This window comes from Aptenodytes forsteri, unplaced genomic scaffold (assembly GCF_000699145.1).
Source record: "Aptenodytes forsteri isolate BGI_AS27 unplaced genomic scaffold, ASM69914v1 Scaffold143, whole genome shotgun sequence".
NCBI classification, from domain to species: Eukaryota; Metazoa; Chordata; class Aves; order Sphenisciformes; family Spheniscidae; genus Aptenodytes; species Aptenodytes forsteri.
Genome location: NW_008794951.1, coordinates 98289 through 118586, shown reverse-complemented (window position 1 = coordinate 118586; position 20298 = coordinate 98289). Strand labels below are relative to the sequence as shown.

General features: G+C 40.6%; 1 protein-coding gene across 3 annotated transcripts in view; it reads right to left on the bottom strand.

Moving 5' to 3' along the window:
- Positions 1 to 6325: 6325 nt before the first annotated feature.
- Positions 6326 to 20298, bottom strand: part of ACSL4 (acyl-CoA synthetase long-chain family member 4) — a 39347-nt gene continuing 25374 nt past the window's right edge. For all 3 annotated transcript variants that reach the window (XM_009275277.2, XM_009275278.2, XM_009275275.2), the window contains 12 exons: positions 20107 to 20216; positions 19877 to 20015; positions 18245 to 18395; positions 16949 to 17072; positions 16093 to 16164; positions 13041 to 13180; positions 12397 to 12569; positions 12122 to 12196; positions 11700 to 11891; positions 11039 to 11153; positions 10167 to 10324; positions 6326 to 8290 (listed from right to left, as the gene is read on the bottom strand). In XM_009275277.2, the coding sequence (XP_009273552.1) occupies positions 8133 to 8290; positions 10167 to 10324; positions 11039 to 11153; positions 11700 to 11891; positions 12122 to 12196; positions 12397 to 12569; positions 13041 to 13180; positions 16093 to 16164; positions 16949 to 17072; positions 18245 to 18395; positions 19877 to 20015; positions 20107 to 20216 (1607 nt within the window). In that variant the 3' untranslated portion in view covers positions 6326 to 8132. The remainder of the gene's footprint in view (positions 8291 to 10166; positions 10325 to 11038; positions 11154 to 11699; positions 11892 to 12121; positions 12197 to 12396; positions 12570 to 13040; positions 13181 to 16092; positions 16165 to 16948; positions 17073 to 18244; positions 18396 to 19876; positions 20016 to 20106; positions 20217 to 20298) is intronic.

Below are 20298 nucleotides of genomic sequence, written 5' to 3'. Positions count from 1 at the left end.
CGTTCGGGCGGACCGTTCGATGGAGCTGCTGGGAAAGGGGCTTCGCGCTCCGGTCCCGAATTGGAGCTGGAGCGAGCATCTGGGAGCCGATTAGATAACCTAGCTGTGCCTGTGCTGGCAGCGGAGGGCTTTGGAACGGTGTAATTGTTACCGTGCCTGGAATTCAGATAAAACGGCCTATGCAAGAAATCCGAGGGCTGAGCCCTCTACTCGAGCGGTGCCAGCCGCAGCCTTACTGCCGGGTGACTTCGGGCTGCGCCTCCCTCTTACCGGCACGCTGCTGCCCGTGTGACATCCAGCCGGCGTTGCTGCCACCTCCCGGGGAGGGAGGAAAGAGCCTGGCGTTTGAAAAGGCCGATTCCACTCCCTGACAGTGCCAAATGTCATTGAAATGCACGCTCCCACGCTAGAAGGGGTAAAATAATCTAATCCTGTTTGAAAGGTGCAGCTGGAAAAAAGCAGCCATGTAGAAAACAGCTGAGCAGTCCCAACGCCCGTGCCCCTGGGAGCAGGTCCTGCGCAGGTGAGGCTGCTGAGCCCTGCTGCGTACCAGCTGGGCTCCCTCTGGGAGGGAACAGCGAGAGAACGGAGAAGAATCTCCATTTCACTCAGAGAACAGCGCCAACAATCCCTTTACAGGCTCCCTGAATCACAGGTGCAAGATCTCTCATGAACGTAAATGCTTGGGAAATTGCAGGTCCCCCAAAATAAAGCCGGGAAGGAGCTGGTTCTGGGCATTTGAGCTTTGGCTGCTTACCAGTCCTGTTGCAGGGCTCTTTGTGGCAAAGCCCACGGGCGTCCATCTGAGCCCTGCCTGCCGAGGCGGTCTGGCAGAGCTGTGCGGGACCTGCTGCTCCGTGAGCGCAGGGGCCCCGCGCAAGAGCTGTCACCCGGCACCGCGCTGACAAAACTACAGCAGGTCAATACAGAAGGCCCCGGGCAGGCTCACGGAGCAGGTTGGCTGTCGAGCGGCGTGTTCACAGAGAAAAGCAAGGGAGTGTTGCAAGGAAAGGCGGTGGGGCACAGGAGCTTGAGCAGCAGCAGCTGTGGCGGTCAGACACCCAGAGGCAGAATTAATTGGAGTAATTAAAACAACTGGTATTTAGCTGAAGAGGGTCTGTTCCTTGCAGGATGTTAGCAGGCTGGGATCTGGGCTGTTCCCAGTATGTCTGTGCTGGTAGAGGGTCCTGAGGCTGCAGCAGGAAGGCAAGTTTTCTTCTTTCTTTTTTTTTATTTCCTCCCAAAGCTCTGTGCCCATAGTTACAGGGTTTTTGAAATCCTATGAATGCTCTGAGAGCCTCAGATTTTCCCTGCTCCCAGGTTGGTTGTTTGGTAACTTTTTAAGTTCAGTCGTCATCACGCTTATAGGTGGATGTGGCAGTTGCATGTGTTACAGATTCACAATCTCTCCAGCATTTAGAGTAATTTTTATGTTGTGCAGTTTCTTTGTCCGTTTCTGGGAGCTGGCTAGGGCTGATCACTGTCTTCTGTCCCGCTTTCCTCTCATTGCTTTCAGAGGAAAGGATGCATTTTTAACAGCAGACCAGAATGAGTGCCCATCTGTAGGGGCAGCTGGAAGGGCAAGTTGGTGTGGTATTGACTTGGGCTTTTCTGTGTAAACAGCATTGGGCAAGGGTGCAGGCCTGCTGGGTTAGGTTTTGGAAGAATAGCAGCTGGTTTTCCCGTAATGCTTCTCTTCTAGTCTTTAAGTTGCTCCAGAAGAAACACTAGTAAGACAGGATGTTTCTGCAACAGTATGTTCTCGCCCCCCCGTAAGAGTTGCAATTCGTTATTTCTTGTTTCTCCATCAGCAAAATAAAACTGAGAAACCCTCTGGTTTAAGGATAGTTATGATCTCCACTCCCCCCCCCCCCCCCCCCCCATCAGTGGAAATTACAAGCTATAGGGTATGAGTGAGAGATTGCTGCCTAGTCAGTGAGACGTGTTTCTGCTGTGCATACGGGTGGGGTTTTTCTCTTACGAGTCCTTTTACAAAATCATTTCTCTCTTAAGCGAAGTTTTTGGCTCAGATATATTGCAGGCATCTTGCTTTTTCATTACCTACGGGTGACCTACTGAAAGTGTATTGGTGGCTAGACAACAGAAGTCAAATAGAAAATACAATAGATCATAGCTTTTACTACAGTTAGGAGGGCTGAATATCCATTTAGAATCTCAAGGCAGCCAAAACCCAGATCCCGATAGATTTTTCTTCACGCAGTGCCAGGTTTTAATTTGCTTTTCTACAGTATAGTTTTTGTTGGCGTGAACAATTTTCTTGGCATCTTTCCTCTGAAAGTAAGGACTCTGCTCGCCAGTAAATGCTTAGAGTGGGCTGTATGTAGGTTAAAACTGAGTCAGACTGACTTGTTAGGAATTCAGCCTGGGTTGTGGTGGAGCATTTGCTTGCAGAGCTCCTTAAGAAGCCGCTGTCACCACCTGTGCATTTCCACTCCTCGCAGCAGTATCATGATTGTGCTACTGCAAGTGCTCAGAGCAGAGATCCAGGTTTTAAAAATAACAAGGGGGGAAAAAAAAAGGCACAAGGTGAGAGTTGTGCTATTACGTAAGAGGCAAATATGTTCTGGAATGCGGGGAAGTTAGAGGCTTTGGGAGGTAATTACCCTGAGCTGTATAGGGCAGATGGGGCTGGTACCGTATTTTGAACATGGGGACAGAGCGGCCCTGGTTAAATGACCCTGATTAAATGTCATTAAAAACAGGCTCATCAGGAGAGATTGTGTTTGCTTAGACTTGAAAGACAGAAGGTAAAGTAGGGCAGGCAGCTATAGAGAACAGCGACCCATTCTTCATGTTCCCTCCCTGGGGGAGCACCGTAAGTAATAAGCTGATCTACATCCAACAGGAAAAGTTTAGGTTAGATACTGCGTTGTTTAAAACAAATAACCCCGGCAACACCTCCCAGGGCTGGGACTTTTGTTAAGTGCTGGAACAATATGTGGACTCACTACCTGAAGTCATAGTTGGGCTAGTTTCATTCTTGAATAGGCTCAACAATACAGTAGGCCTGTTCGGAGCAGTCCAGCGCTCTTTCAAATCAAGAAGCGCTAAATCTCTTCCCCCACCGCTTCCTTAGCTGTGTTTTTAAAAAAGCAAAACGTGGGTGACATCTTTTTGCTTTAGCATTTTAATGGTATGAGATCATGTCTTAGAGTGATAGGTATTTGTGCTCAGGGTCTGGATTTTCAGAAATAATGGGGATAGCCTAGACGCGGTCACGCTTCTGTAACAGAAGGCAGGTGAGGGTAAATGCAGAAGTAAGCATGTGTAACACACACATAGTGACTTCTGGCATCTCTGTTAATGTTCATCATTAACCAGGTTATTGGCGTTTCAAAATGGGAGAAAAGTGAAAAATGCAACGGATTGTTTTGGTTTTTTTTCTTTAAAAGGGTAAGTGAGGACTCTGAGGATCAGATGCTGTGCCCAGAGCTCTGTTTTAATTAGATTTAAATCTAATTTAATTAGCATTGGTCTAATGTCAAGACTACACACTTCCAACTAAAGACAGTTTTGGACAAATTACCTGTGATAATCAGCTTTGTTAAAACACTTTGTCAATATAGAATGGGTCTGATTTTCTTCAAAACATGTCTCTCGCCAATAAAGGCGTAGCAAGATTCTAGATATTACAGCTCCCAGTAGCAAAGCAATAGTGCAACCACCACCCCATTTCTGTCAGAACTCGTTCAAACTAAATCATGTGAAAAGGACAGGCCAACAAGGAAAGCGTGTTTAGTACAGTCAGCCCTATTCCTCCATGGCTGATGTAATCCTATCACATTAAAAAAAAAAAGCAATTGATAATCTACTTTGCAGCAGCAGCGAGTTAACTGGAAATGTGTTTTGTTTATTAATCCAGGTAAGTTCTCAGTGCTGTGGAATACCTGAGCTTTACTCTATGTGCAGCACTCAGAATTCCATATAAGCGGTGACTGCAAGTTTTACTGATTGGAGTTCGTAAATCACCTTTGTGGCATCTTATGCAAAAGAAGCACAAGATTTGTTATTTTTAAGCTTTTAATGCTTAAATTTTAGCTTCCAAAAGGGAAATTGATTTACACTCATGTAAACAGAGCTTAGCCATTAGGCAGGCTCAGTTAAAAAAACCAACCAAACAAAAAAAATCAACACCAAAACCAAATACATAATGAGAATTTATTTCTTGTGTTGCGTGTAATTGTAGAACATCACTAATTTATCATTAGAATACAATGTAGTTATTTGAAACTTATCATTCTGGAATGTGGTAGATTTGGGGTTGTGGTTGGTTTGTTGGGGTTTTTTTTGACTGAAAATTAGAGACCCATGTTCTCGTGTCCTGGTCTTTATAAAGGCAGAAAGTGTTTGATGGGAACTGCAGTTCAACAGACTGGCTTACCGGGCAGGCAGCTCTCTACATCGTGTTACGCTCTAAGTTCTCTGATGTTGTAATGGGCACTAAAATCGCGTTGGGTTGGTTAAACACCACCTCACCTCTCTTAAGGGAATAACTCATTACTTTTTCTGTTTATACTCCCCCCCCCTTGCAAGCCATTTAATGACCTCTTACGGTTACGTGCGGCATTGCTGTTGCGTTTTGTACAGGAACCAGGTCTCCCCTTCCAGCCCCCACCCAAGGTTCTGTGTCAAAGCTGTTCCTGAAAGGCGTTTGTTTAACCTGCCTCGGCTCTGAGGCTCTAAAGACTTTCGGTGGCAGAGATCCTGAGCAACTAGTTCAGTGTTTAGCACGGAATTGTTTTAAAGTTCTGTGTTTCTTTTAAAATGTCTAATCATAAATGTCACCTAGTGTGAACTTGCTCTGGGTTCCTCCTCTTCCGCTGGTGACAGCTCGTTTGTGCCTTTGTTAGGGTAACTTTGTGTGTAGTTCAAGGTTAATCATCTCTTTGTCGTGTGCCATTCCTCTTCAGGCCAGCTAAACTCAACTATAATCTTCCTTCCTAGAACAAGTTTTCTAGTCCCACGGTTATTGTAGTTATACTCTGGCTTTCTCTAGATAACCCATGTTTTTTTGAAGTAGAGGGCCTAAATAAAATCTTCTATCAGACACGCCTGAAGTGGATTTTGTTTCTCTTTGAACTACTTTCTCAGACTTAGGAGGGTAATTTCAAATTCTGAACCTGCTTTCTGAAGAACTTGCAGCTACTTTGAGCTTTCTGGAACCTTCCTGTTTAGTAAATGAACTTCTCCCTCACGCTTCAGTCCCGTATTGTATGTCCCTTCAGGCAGGCACAGGATAGCATCTGTAACTATCACGTAACGGTTTTGAAGCCGTATACTATCGCTTCATCTGCATCCCAGTTCCTTATTTTTAATGGCGAGAATGACATTCTTGCTCATCCTCCGTTTCTTACTTCTCCAGAAGCTCTGTCACAAAGGATTTAGAACTCTTTAAAAATAAGGATAAAGTTCTTACCAAACTTGCAAGTATTATATTTGGGAATAATCTCCATGTTTGAAGGCAGCCTGACGTAATCCTTCCCCTTCTCCAAAAATGCTTGAAAAAGCTGATGTGTAGCAAACTGCCTTTTGCAGCACATCCACATTTAGTTCATTTCTTAAAAGAAAAAACTAGGCCCGCTCGCGGCTTTGGTTTCAACATCTGTAGCACGTACTCGCTGCGGCTTCTTTTGAGAAGTTCTTCTAAGGTATGCTCAGTTTGAGAGAGAACGTGAGGCCCTGAACAGTAACTAGAGACAGCTTGTGCCATAGGTAAAGATCTTTCAGAACACGGACTTGTTGAAGCATTTAAATTGTATTTGGCTTCTGAAATGTTAACATCGTGTACGTGTGTGTGTGTATATATATAAAAAATAGCAATCCGCAGTCAACCAAGACACAGAAGATACCTGCAGTCTAGATAAAATACATTTCATATAAATACATTCATGGTTTAAAAAAAAAAAATACAACCTGCTGACAGACTCGAGTGCAAGTAACTTTCTTACATGTTTTACATGTCTTACATCACTTTTGTGATGCTAACAGGCTGACTAAAGGCTATTGAACAGCGACCAACTTTAAACATGGAAAAACTTGAAAGTGTCGTTTAAAAAGTTGCTACTGCTATGGGAAGTATTTCTTCTTGTCGTAAGCCAACTGTGTGTCTTAAAAAAAATAATTTGCTTTTTCAGAAAAGCTATTTCCTCGTTCCTTTTAGTGACTGTTGCAGTTCCACACACAACTAGATACAGTCAGCTTTATATACCGCATTTCCCCCCCCCTTTCCCCTCGGGGTTCTTGGAAGATGAGCTGGCAGTGTTCCGGACTGGCCAGAGCAAGTTATCCATGGGGAAGCGTGAAGTTGGTCCCAAGGAGAAAAGGGACTGTTTAGTTAATGAGTATATAGCCATGATTTATTTTTGCCAAAATCTGTTTGAACTGGAAAAAAGAAAAATACACGTACATGCGATAAAGGAAAAACTTGCCCTGAATTTGCAAGCTAGTGTGTTCAAGAGAAGCATTGTACAAAATCTTTTACTTTCTGTACAGTGACAATACCAAATAATTTTTCTTTTTAACCATCATATACACAACACAAATATTATGAATAGAAATCTATGAACACTTTAAAATGAATCTGTAATACATAGCAGTTGAGGGCCACAACTGTACAAAATGTAAGCAACATATATAACACGATTAAGAAAGTGCAAAGTAGAACAGTATCAAGAGCCTCCACTTTTTACAGCACTTACGGTTCAAGTGTGAAGAGCTAGCAGGGATGCAGGAGCCCAGTTACAATTCAAAAGAAGACAGTACGGGATTCTGCACGCAAAAGGATGAACTATTATTAAATTATATCTTCCCACTTCTTCACATCTATGACTTCCAGTTAGTAAGAGAAGATTTTTATAATGAATTTCTGTACAGAGTGATTTGTCCCTTTTTACAAGTTCCATAAAACAAAGATGCCCTGGCCACAGACTACTCTTTCATAAGTAAAACAAGACTAGATGGGGAAACTACTGTTAGTTTCTGGTTGCCTTGTTACGCTTACCATATTTAAAAGGTGAACGGAAATGCCTCTCCATAAAGTGAATACAGGCATTTAGACCCTGACCCTCTAAATTACATACAGGTAACCTGTGCCGTTACTCACATGTATGTGAAGGTCTAGAGAGGATCAGTGCCTTAAAAACAAAACCACCAACCACCCCTCAAAAAGACCAGAACCAAACCAAAAACAAATTAAAAAAACCTGCACAAAACTCCTTTGAGTTTCAAATCTGCTTAGAGACAGCTGCCCATCAATTTCACTGTTGTTTGCCAGCCAAGATGCAAGGTTAGCATTCTGCGTTCAGGTGATGATTCCTCACCAGTACCTCCTGTAGCAGCGCAAGTCTTTGTTTTCTTTTATGCTGTGTGTCCTAGTGGAAAGCTCTGCTTGAATTAAAATACACTGGCAAGTAAAAACGTATTTGGTGAGTTGGAAGTTGAAGTAGTTAATTCAACGCTCTTGAATGAAATTTCAAATAACTTGGTTTTAGACAGCTTTTCAGTTCACCTTTATTTCCGTAAGTGTACTTTATATTCTCTTTTAGGCACTGTAAATATTCAAGATACTAACTGATGTGCAGAAGAATCCATCCATTCTCAAGCAGTGCATTATTAGTGATCTCTAGCAAGTTCTTGACTGATGTTGTTGTCTTGTTTTTGTTTTTAAATGCAGAAGGGTAGACCTCAAACACTCTTTTCCTCCCTCACTGAGTAGCTTACTATGACAGAAGAATCGTCACAATTACATTAATGTTTCTCTTTGAAATACAGGCCAGGCTTCAGAATGAATTACAGAGAAGTTGCAAGCAGTCTGAATGTGCAAGAGAAACAATAATAATAAAATTACCTGGTCATACTGCTTCACATAATGATGTCTGTCTCAAAACTGGAGCTGATCACATGAAACTCTATGAAGACCATCAGTGTCTAATCTGCTAATAATTAAGAATTTGGAGTCTAAGATATTCTCTGTTGTACTCGATAGAGACTATAGAAACATTCATCCATTTGGTATATTTTCTGAATGTGTGAAATCTACAGTATACACAGACATCCAAACTTGAGGCATGAGTAGGAACCATCTGCACAACTGTCTGGTCAACACGACTTGTTTATTTGCCTCCATACATTCTTTCGATGTCGTTGAGGTAATGGTTTTTCAGTTCTTTCCTTTTCAGCTTGAAAGCATCTGTGACTAACCCAGTCTCTGGGGTCCACGGTTCAGGGCTTAACCGTACTTTGATGGGTATTTCAAACCTTTCTAATTTCACTGCAGGGACAAGAAGAAACAAAAGCATGACTACGATTACCTAGCCAAATGAAATACTCATTCATGCTACCTAAAAATCTAAGGTGAGCGCCCTGCAGCTTGTATAGTATGGTGTCCTACTTAATGAAGTAACCTTGCAGAAGGGCCCCAAGCAAATTTAATCTTGTACCAATGCTGAGTGCTGGTTAGTGTGCAAATACTCTAATAAACCCACTGTACTTATAGCTTGTATTGGATGTGACAGTGTAAAACCTAAAGCTTTCAACAAATGATTGTGTTCCCTGAAGATCTGAGACTACTGTCACAAGAGGATACACTGAAATCTAGAGTTGTATCTTTATTATAGGAATGTAGTAATAACTAGATTAACTCTTGGCTAGTTGGATGTGCTTTGTATTTAAATTATAATGAAGTACTTCTATACTTTCCATGGTTGAAAGATTCTTTCCCAAATTCTTCTTTCCTAAGAGTCAGTTTAGACTTAAAAATAAAGGGACTTCTCTGTATTATTGTTACCTTGGTCACTTATTTTCCCTTCAGCTGGAAGCTGTGGCTTGACACGTGCACAGCCTCACTGCAACCAAAAGCTGCCGCTATCTCTTGCCCAGGCAATGGGCCAAAGAGGGGTAAGCAAGGGAGGAGGTAGGCAAGTGCTTCAGGGAGAAGGGCAGGGACATCAGGAACAGGGCAGGGAGCTGCTGCATGTGTGCAACACTTGATGGCCTTTGCCATCGGCTCCTGCGCGGAGGCCTACAGTAGGATCCCAGGTGCATCCCAGACTTGCAGCTGAATTTCCAGGGCAGCCTGTGGCAGCGTACCCTCTAGGTGGCAGCAGGCGTAGGGCAGTTGGGACCTCTGGCTGTAAGCCTGTCCCCAGGAGCTCTTCTGTCCCTGACTTCAAACTGGTATTGTAACGTACTGTTTCATCTTATTTGGATACGTGCCTGCTCGTGATGAAGGTGCATTATGTTCCGCTAAAAATGAGAACGATCTCTCTAAAAGAGCCTTGGAAAAAAGTTTCAACTAATTTAGTTGTATCTCAATGGTAGACTGCTACCTAGAAGGTAGAAAGAATGGATAAGCAAAGATTTTGACTAAACAAAGCTATACGGATAGTAATTTGCCTAGTTCATGATAGAAAAAAACAGATTAAAATGTTTAAACCCAAGTCTGAGACCTATGGGTTGATTTATTAAAGGCAAGACTTAATAATGCCTCTCATTCTTGTTTTCTCAGTTTCAAAAGGCAGATTCTCCTCTCTAAAGTTCAAGAGGCAGTGCTTAGCGTGTGCTTAAGTCCAGTTGTACTACTTCCTTGTATGAGGTGCCAAGTGCTTTAGAGACTTTTTTCTCCAGTTTGTTAATTTTTTGGCCCCATAAAGGATTGACGAGGCTTGTGATCATTGAGTACCACAGCAAGGAACAGCAGGCTTTTAAGCCAGTACAACCACAAGGATCATGGTTGTTCAAAGCCGTAGGGAACAAAGTTGCATGGGGAAAAAAAGCTTTGAAATCTCTTGCGTAACTAGTTTTCTCACCAGCAAATGTCTTGTAACCCTCCTTCCAAATTGACAGCTCTTTTGGACCTTATTTCAACTGTATTAGACAAGCAACCTGTCTCTAGAAGTTAGTTGAAAAAAATCTCGGGATTTTTTAGAAAATAAAAAAAGATAAAGTAGTTAACACGACCAAAAATTATGTCAATTCCTGGGATAATAGGCAATAATTTGATGTGGTCTTTGCCTCCGATTAAACTATTAAGTTTTGGCGGATACAGAGGCAACAGGAAGAAGGAAGAGCAGTTAGTGAGGATAACTGAAAGCTTTTGTTGGATAAGCACCATGAGATTGGCTAGCACAATATGCTGCTTTACTTACTCTTGTTTGCCACTTCTTTAATCTCTCGCAGTATTTCAGCTTCCATTGTAGGATTGTTACAAATATCTACCCAGGTTCCACTGATGCCTTTCTGCCCAGCTAGTGCCGTCAGCTTCTTCTGATTAGGAACCACAAAACTGATGACGTAAGACTGGTCGCTACCACAAGATGGCAAGAGAAGGAAGGAAAAAAAATCCAAACAGTTGAGGCTTCCATTTCAGAGAGGAAAATGCTTACTTGCTGTTAGATACACAGATCCACAGTGCTTTTTGAACTGTAGTTATTCCCCCATACAGAATCCTTCTGGTACATTAAGTCTTCACAACTGATGACTTAAAGGTATTCTAAGTTGTTCTACAACGTTAGGTTTGATCGGTATCGTGCTTTGCTGTAATTTCATGAACGCCCATCTCGGTTTAGCTTCCCAGCGACATCCCGTGTTTAGCTCGTTCTCTTCAGTTTCCCTTCGTGCTGTGCGTTTGAGGGGAGGGGGAGGAGAGACCCGGACTGTTTCCAAAACTCAGTGGAGAGCTTTTGGATCAGGTGCAAAGTGTCCAGATTAACTTTTCTCTGGTATTCTGACAGAAAGCCAAAACACATGCTAAATATAATTATACCTGTTTGGGGAAGGGATGGGATGGAACTGGCGTGGATTAGGATAGGGGAAGCGCCAACAGAAAAACATAGGTCATTTCTTCAGCTCTTAGGGAATCTGGGCACCTGTGCTACTTCAGAAATGCTGTTTAGAACTCTGGTAGGGGGGTTTGTTCAATGGCAACCATGGAAAACTACAGTATATCGTCAGAGAAGTGGGTCAGAGCCTGTATTTCATGTTTACCCTAAATGGAGTTTTAAACTAATACCGCTCTTACCTTTTGGCATAAGCACAGATATTGTCAATCAACGGACAGTTCTTCAGCGCCGCCTCCACTTTGCCCAGAGATACATATTCTCCTGCTTGTAGCTTTACCAAGTCTTTCTTACGATCTAGGAGTCGAGGGGGAAGGAAGAAAACACTTGTTCCATTTAAACTTTTGCATTTCCACAGACTCATGTGCAAAGCCACTACACATGTATTTTGTGCAATGCTATGCAAGATTCTTAATAAACATGAACTAAAGCATCTTATTGAAATTTTAAAGCAGCTAACAGCATGTACATATTCTGCCAACTTTATAAAGGCTTCTGTAAGAAAGTTTCTATAGCGCTACGCTTCCTGTCACGCAACTTGCATGAAAGTGATGGGGACTCTGATTTTAAAGCTTTGTAATTAATACCAAAAATTAATCTTACATTTATTCTTTAAAGTCCGTGTGCTAAATTTAGATGGTGATAACGTCACAGGAAACAGCATCGCTGCCAAAATTTTCCTACAGCTGTGAGGACTTTTGGGAATGTTTTACACAGTGATTCTGCAAGCAGGTAACCTTAAGTAGATTAGCTCTGGCAAAGCCAACAGGATTAATAGCAGGCTTATAATTATGTTTAGTCAACATCTTGTAACAGATTAAGATAGCAAAAATTGAGGCCAACCTATGATCTGCAGACACCCATCCGGATGAAATTCCCCTATATCTCCTGTACAAAACCACCTCTGACCATTCTCATCAATGGAGAACTCCTCTGTTGTCTTCTCTTCGTTTTTAAAATACCCCATTGAGACATTAGGTCCGCCAATTACAATTTCTCCTCTCGGATTAGGCTTGTCTTTATTAGTGTAGCCCCCTGAAAAACAAGAAAATCCCCACACAATTATTTTTAACTTGCGTATTCTGCTGCCAGGAAAAATATTTTGAAACTTCAGCTTGAAGTTAATGCGCACAAATTGATGACTATTATAAAAGATAAAGAACAATTATTTCATATGCTACACCTAGCTAAGCAGATAGGCAAGGAAACCAGCTAAGCAGTGGTTAAATTAGTTACTCTGAAATCAAAACTTTTAATACTCTCACCTTCTTGCCAGTCTCTCAATTTTATTTCACAACAAACAAGAGGAGCTCCAACTCTGCCAGTGCTGTAATCAGCAGCTTGGGGAGAGAACAAGGAAGAATACAAAGAGTTTTGTCATTTGAAATATAAACTCAAACCATAAATCAGGCAGTAGCTTATCTCAAGTTACTTTATTGCAGTTAAGAACTACAGCTATTTTGACTTCACAGAAAACTCCACCAAGCCCTCATAGATACTTATATCTTAAATTATGTATTTCCAGAAGCATTTTAACTACCTTCTGTAATTGTTCCAGCTCCACATGTTTCTGTTAGTCCATAGCCTTGACCAACAGGACAGCAAAAACAGATGTTCATGAATCTTTGTGTTTGAGGCGAGAGTGGTGCTCCTCCAGAAAGCATCATACGGATGTTCCCTCCCAGTAATGCTTTTACTTTTTTAAACAATAGTCTTGAAAGAAGGAAAAAAGCATTAAAAAAAAAATAATTCACTCAGTTCACTTTTATAAAAAGAAAAAGACACAAACCTTCTTCCTTCCTATCTGGAACACCTTAAAAATAACTTAATCATTGACAGATTTTAGTGGACAGCAGGGATAATCAAAAACGTTACCTCTTGTGTAACACTTGAAGACGGCAGAATTCCTGTAACTTAACTAAACAAACATTCCAATTTTATTACAAAAAAAAAAGCAATCCAATGAAAACTAACTAGTCATCTGTTCTGAAGGTTAGTCATTCCTACCATTAAATACCTTATCCTTTTCCAGTAAGAACGTGGATTATTTCAGTTAGTCATTAGATGATATTTGCATGTTGGATGAGAATGGTCTGATGTCAGATAGCTTAGATGATTATTCTCTTAGACTGTCTTAACAAATCACAAGGAAAAAGGTACACTTGGACTGTGAATTACACTTACACGTTACACAGAGGTGCATCGTATCCCCTCTTGATTTGTTCCAATTTGTAGTCATAGCCTATCTTGAACAGAGTTCTCTGAACATAGTTCATCTCTTGAACTTTACTCATGACATTTTTATAAATTCTGTCCATTATTTCCTACAACGTGTTAAAAAGAGCAAGGAAAATTACCACATAGAATAGACTAGCACGTGTAAATTAAATTCCATGTTAAAAATAAAATAACCTATTATTCTTCCTTTAAAATGGATAATACGGTAAGAGTGAAAAGGTCTGCATCATTGGTTAGGCAATGCTTAACTGTAATGCTTTTAATGTGTGATCAATTAGTCAATTTATAGACCATCGCAGCTTGGAGCTATTTGAAATGAGTGGAACAAAGTATCGCAAGTGCATTAGAAAACTAGTGACTTAGCCTTACTTTTCTCCAGTCGCTTTTTTCTCCTCACACCAGTATCACTAGAGAGGAAGAACCCTCAACGCTGTAGTATGTAGCTTATATTAGAAGATGTGCCTTGAAGTCAAGGGCAAGTAATTGAGTCACCATTGCGGGTCTTCGGGCATACTGCAGTAATTCATAGTACCACTTGCTTTTCTACAAACGGCTTCTAAACCTCCGATCTGGTTTTAAAATACTTCCCACCCCTCATTCTGAAGACGTCTTCTCTATCAACCATAGCTACAAATCTGGGGTAACATGCCGTAGTGTAATAAAACTTACTATGTTATATTGCTTACATTATCGATAACACCTTAACCTGTACTTAAAATGTGATAAACTCATTTGGAAAACTTTGAATTCAAATTTAGCTAAATCTCTTTGCAAAAGGTTGGTATATGCCATGCAGGGTTTATCGTGCTTAGGAGTCCTGATGCTGTACTTTATCCACGGCAATTGGCAAGCTCAAGGGAACGAACTGAGAGATTTCATTTCACCACGTCCTTTTCCAAGAGAAGCCTTTCACCTTTCAAAGCAACGTGGTTGCAGCAATTCTAGTTACCTGACAAAAACCCCCACAATTCTGTCACAGACAAGAAATTAATTTCCGTTAAAATAATAAGCTTATGATCACTAAAATACACAGAACTTAAAATAAATAGCGTTCAGCCTGGTGAAGTATTTAACAGAAGTTTAAGGATTGGCTCCTTCAAGTTTGTTACAGAGCACAATGCTTTGAAGTATTTACATGCTTTCTAACAAAAGTCAAAATTAAAAAGAAAGCTATGAAAATTATGTACTTTGAAATATCAGAGAGAAAAATATTGAAGTCTTATTAGAAACCACTCTCATTAGTGTTTTTGATTAGTTCCTTCATGATTGCAATTTAGACAAATTGCAGAATTTCAGAAAAACTGTACATGATTTTCAGCCCAGTTTACCTGCAGAATATCATCTAATGTTTCCAAAAGCCAGACAATTACCTTAAAGCAGAATTAATTGTAGCTTTTTGGAAAGACTACAGAGGCATGACAAGGTATTCAGAATTACAAAGGCTGGAAGGAACTATTAACCCTTATTACAATGTTCTGACTGAATCAAGTATTTAGAAATATTTGTGTCTCTGGATTCTGTTAGAGTTAATTTCCATTTCACTCCTTATACATTCTAATCACTGGTGATGTTATGATGTTTTGACGATAAAAACAAGGCAATAGTTCCAGGGAGAGAAATATTTATTAGATGATGTTATGCAAGTGTTGTTTCTGCTGGGGCTTTCTGAAGGTTTTCCTCTTTGCTATAGATTGTTGAACTCTAGATCCTGTATGCTATCAACTGAAAATGGATCATCAGTTTCAGTTTTATTTTTTCTCTGCTAACTTCTTTGCGATAGTCAGTCTGTAGAATCAAGACATTTAGGTGGGGTTCAGCATTGTCACTGTTCTGCAGTTAACTCATACCAAACTGTCTGCATGGACTTTTTTTTTTTGCACATGCATGAAATACAGTCCTTCCAAGAGGGATTATGACCGTATTTAAAACTTACACTGTTTTTGCCAGTAGTCATGCATTTGAATTTTCCCCAGGAAATAAATTTAAATGGATATTTTCCAAAAAGCTGGGGTTCTCAGACATACTAATTTTCACTCAGTTAATTATTAAGAAAAAGACCAAGCCTTTATATATCATTACTATTTTATAAAATAAAAAATGCAAGCGAGTAATTGATTTAAAAACTCCTGGCTATTCCCAAAAGATGCTGCAGAACAACCACATCCAACCAAAACTCACTACTCTTAAATGGCATTAAATCCTCCTCTTCACCCTCCACCACCATGTGGCAAAAGCTGCTGCTACCAGTCTTACGAGCCACAGAGGTGATACGATCATAAGAGAAGCACAAGTGATTCCAGGACATATGAGGAAGGTTTTTGCATTAGAAAAACGCAAACATTTGTGTATTTGTTGGATAGCACTAAGATCTTGTGGAATGCAGAAGCCTGGTCACCCAAAGCCCAACGTAAGCTACAGAAGCAACAGGAGTTACAGTCTCCTGATCATTTTTTTTCTTGTAAGAGGAGGCTAAGCACGGCCTGCTTACCCTAAGAACAGCAAGAGAGACTTAGCCTAAGTGTTACCTTGGAGACAAGCAGCTGAGACCGAGCACCCCCAACAACTACGGCAGCGCCGCTTAACTTTGCTAAGTTCTGTAACTTGGCCAAATGCCCGTATCTTACGGTGTCCATCCTAGCCAAAGCCACCCTGCCTTCTCCCTATGCAAAAAGGAGTTTCAGACTCTGAATGTCAAAGACTTTCTGTATCCTATTGTTGTATCAGTAGCCCAGTGAAACATCACTTGTGACTACTAAAACACATTTACAGTTTTGGATCAAAAGGGGTCTTGGCTTTCGCATACAGGTATTCTTGTGCTCATCTGCAGCATCAGTACTCGGTTCAAGCAATAACAACTGGAATTCCTATATGCTGCTTTTCTCCTATTAGTGACAGTTACTTACACATGAAGAGAAAAAAATGTTAGTAAATAGATTTTTCTAGCATGAACAGATAGAAAGCGTAATTTTTTTTGCTAAACTTGCTTCTGCATACTTACAGGCACAGCTGCCATCAGGGTAGGCTTAAGTACAGTACAGTCTCCTTTGCTTCCCTTCTTAATTTTACTTGACTGTAATAAGGAAAAAATGTCAATTTATGAAGCTGAAAGCCAAGCAGCTCTTTAGAAAAGGACTAAAAAAAAGAGGGAGATATATTAGCATGTAATTTGTTTAAATCTCTTCCTCCATCCCTCAAAAAAAACCACTTCCTGCGTACATTTTTTTTCCCATTGTGATGGAAAAAGTAATTATTAACAACAATTTCAACCAAAATGCTAGATGTTTTACAAGCCCAACCTGGTTAAGTCCACTTTGTACATCTTTCTCTTACTGCCGCCCTCTAGCACTTGCTTTTTCCTCCATCTTCCTCCAGGAGTTTCTTTTGCCTGATGCAATCTCTATACCAGCAAAACATACAGAAGCAATCTTTTCCAGCTTAATTTGCTCTTATTTATCTCAATTGTTAAATGGAAAAAGGCAAAGGGCTAAATAGAAGATCTACAATAACTGGATAAAGAACTGATAAAGTGAGACCAAAAGCTTAAAATCACTTTAAACAGTCTTACGTTCAGCTAATCTATTAATAGCTGTTCTTACCCTGATATCCAGTGGATAATGCTATATGCAATTATTAGGTTTTCTTTTACGTTTCCTAAGTATCATAAAAGTAAAGGCTTTAATAAAATTTACATGGTATGACCCGCTGCTATAGTTCACCAGGAACGGTAATTTGCATCATTTTCTGAACAAAAACAATTACATTTCTGAAGCGTGCCACATACATCAGCATTTCTTTAATGAAAGAGGATAGCTGAGCGAGAAGACTGCAAAAGCAAATTTAAGCTTCCCCCTCACCTGATCCGATAGTGTGAGTGGAGAGGAGTAGCCAATCCTGCAGCCGTAAGTGATGCAAGAAATTTCTGCTGTCAATTCTAACACATGGGCCAGAGGCAAATAACCAATGTAAGTATCCTTGGGTCTAGGAAAGGAAAGGATTCTCTAATTAACAATGATGCACAAGTGGACTGAAAATACTGTTTAACAGTTTTATTGTGTGCTTAGTTATTCCTTTTTGAAAGACTTGGATCACAAGTGAGGCTTATTCTTCTGCACACAAGAAGGGTGTGATTTCAAACCACAGCTGATGAACAAAATGGGGAAAATCCCACCTTACTGAAATCGGAATGAATTACAGGATTTGCCTTGTTTTCTAGGAAACGCAAAGATTCCTTAGTCTCCACTGCTGTTTCCTCTCCTTGTGGGAGATGTCATCCCAGGTACCAAATGAAGGATGAAATCATTATATTTTAAAATAATCACCAATGACTTGCAACTCCTTGACAGTCATCATAGCATCTCCTTCTAAAATAGTTCAGTAGAAAGAGCTGATCACTGAAGTGCTGAGGCTTATTTCAGGAAAAAAATTCTTGGAGATTTCTCAGCAAGAAACTCAGAGCTGTCACTTAACAGAAGCTTTCAGCATTAGGTCAGAACTGGTTTTATAGCTTATCACAAAAGGAGTTAGCAACGTAGCGTATTTCAGCTACTAAACCCTTCGTGAATGCAGTAACAAACACACCCAAGTTCATGAAAAATTTCCTCAAAATATTAATGTGAGGGAATTTGCAGTTGGTTTTACTATCGTTAGTGCACAGTTTATTACTTTTCTGCTCATTTAGTGAAGTATACTTGAGCAGATTCTGCAGCACGTGCATTATCCACCCAACGGTGGTGTCTCTAGATCAATGGAAGGGGTAGGCTCCGACATACTTCAAGTGATTCTAGCTGCCTGAAAACATCTAAAAAAAACTTCCCAAGTTTGACTAGGTGAGGAATCTCCTTATCTGGTGGCATCTTCTGATGCACAAGAGTGCAAAAATCCATCACAGACCTAAAGCTAAGGGTAATAATACTAATAAAAAAAAGTAGAAAGGGCATGTGAGACAAGAGCTAGAAGGGCATCCTTTTAAAACAACGGGGTAAGTTCACAAACACAAGATATAGTTCTTATAAATATAAAATAACAATAAAAATATCCTGAAGAAATTTGATAACACCCGATGCCAGCAACACACTTCCTATAAACTTGCATACTTTTGGAGGTTCTGTCTTATCTCTCCGTACACGTGACAGTAACTAAGTGTTTCTTACCCCAGCGCAGGTATTCTTTCGCACTGTCCCGTCATTCCAGCTATTAAGTTTTTATGCATCATCATCACTCCTTTAGGTCTCCCGGTAGAGCCACTGGTGTACATTACTAAAGCCAAGTCTGTAGGAACAGGTCTGCTCGGCAGAATGCTTGCTGCAAAATGCGGGAGAAAAATTGTTATTAATTCTTATCTACTTTTTAAATTGTTATTTCTGTAATTAATCAATGTGAAAATGTCTGTAATCAACCAGTGTGATACAGGTGCTGCAGCAAAGGCAAGCACGATGTGCTGCAAAGTGCTCAGTGGTGGATGCAGAAGTCAGTGATGAAGAGAGCAGTGGTCTGTTTTTAAGAGGAAGTGAGGGAAGGCAGATTTTGAAAGGGACGACAAGTTTTTGGGCATCTACGCAATCTGGGTGATACTTTTGCCATTATGTCTTAGAGCTGACTGAAAGTTTCATAGAAGAGGCCTTCTGAAGACCAAGTAAACCTGCCAAGGGCAGTGAAGGGAAAAAATACGGTACTGGAGAGAAACAACGGGTTGAGAAAAAAACAAAACCAAAAAAAAACCCCAACGCCCCAAAATGCTGCGAGTCAGCTTTTCTGTCACTCACTCTTCCAAAGCCAAGGTTGTAGAGCTAAGACTGCTTTTCTTTTTTCTTTGTTTTAAATGAACATTCCTCAGGTAAGCTGCTAGTTAGTGGAAAAGCATAAGCTTACAACACTTGACTTTTGATTTTTTTGTTGTTGTTGTTTTTGTTTTAATCCCTTGACATTTCTTCTTGGGATGAAAGTTACTGGCTTTCACAGCGAGAGAGGCAGCATGTTGAATTGAAATGACTTTATTGGCAGGTGGGGGAAGGGGGTTTTTGGGGGGGGGGGGGACCAAACCAACAGCCCTCAAGGTAACCGCTGGTTTGTATCCGTACCTTAAGCTGATCAAAAATAAGCAGTGGTAATGAATGTGTGCTTCCCTGCAAAAAGCTCCTTTGCCAGTTTCTCTCCTCTTTTCTTCAAGAGAGAAGAGATCTGGCTGAGCACAGACTGCTGATTTAAGGAAAAGAGATGATCATGGCTGGTTTTTCCTTCTTTAAAGCAGATGTTTACAGTCGCTCCTGGCTGCCCAGTGTAGCAAGGGATATAATGGTTATTCCTCTAGCCCAAGGTGCTTTTTAGCTACAGCTTAGTTAAGAAAAAAGACGTTTCCAATCCAACAAGCAAAAAAAAAAAAAAAAAAAAAGCCTCAAGTGCTTTCTCCTCTTTTCTTAGGAAAAACAGTGAAAATAAGATGAATAAAAGGTAAGAGTGGCAGAAAATGGAACACTGCACCGGATTCTATTTCACTTCCTAAAGCAAAGGTGGAGTCTTAAATTATTCTGGTTATGGTTTAGAAGTTTAAAGTTTTATCCTGAAATACCTGACACTTTAAACAAAGGTGCAGGACAATAAATAGAGATCAAACAAATTGTCCGTTTATTTAAAGGAAGCCAGAGGATGAACTTGGCAATCTGCCACTGCCTTTGTGTGGGAGACCTGCATGGGTGGGTTTCTTTCTGCTACGCATCCCTCTTAACCTAGGTCTGATTTCACTGTTAACGTTGCTTGAGTCGTTCTCTGTGAAGTGATTCACTTACAGTTTTCTGGTTTGGCTCCCAGCTCTTCCACTGTCTGCATACTATGAATCTCCATGTTTTCAGGGTATTCTGATTTATTGATAGTCTTCTTGTCCACATAAATGATATGTTTAAGACAGGAGACTTGCGGCAATGCATTCTATAGAAGAGAAATGAAATTTTTGGTACTGACTGCACTGTAAAATTATTATAGGGTTGCTTGTAAGCAGGTGAAGCTGGTACCAAATTACCTTAAGTTTGCTCTCAAGAAGTTCTACGCTAGTGACCAGATATGATGCTCCACACTCATTGAGACCATAGGTTACTGCCTCTTCACCCAGGGTGGCATACAACGTAACAACTGTTACAGTAAAGAGAGAGAGAACGTGAAAGAAATGCTGAAGTAATGCTAAATGCAAAAGCTCTTGCTTTAGCTCACTGGA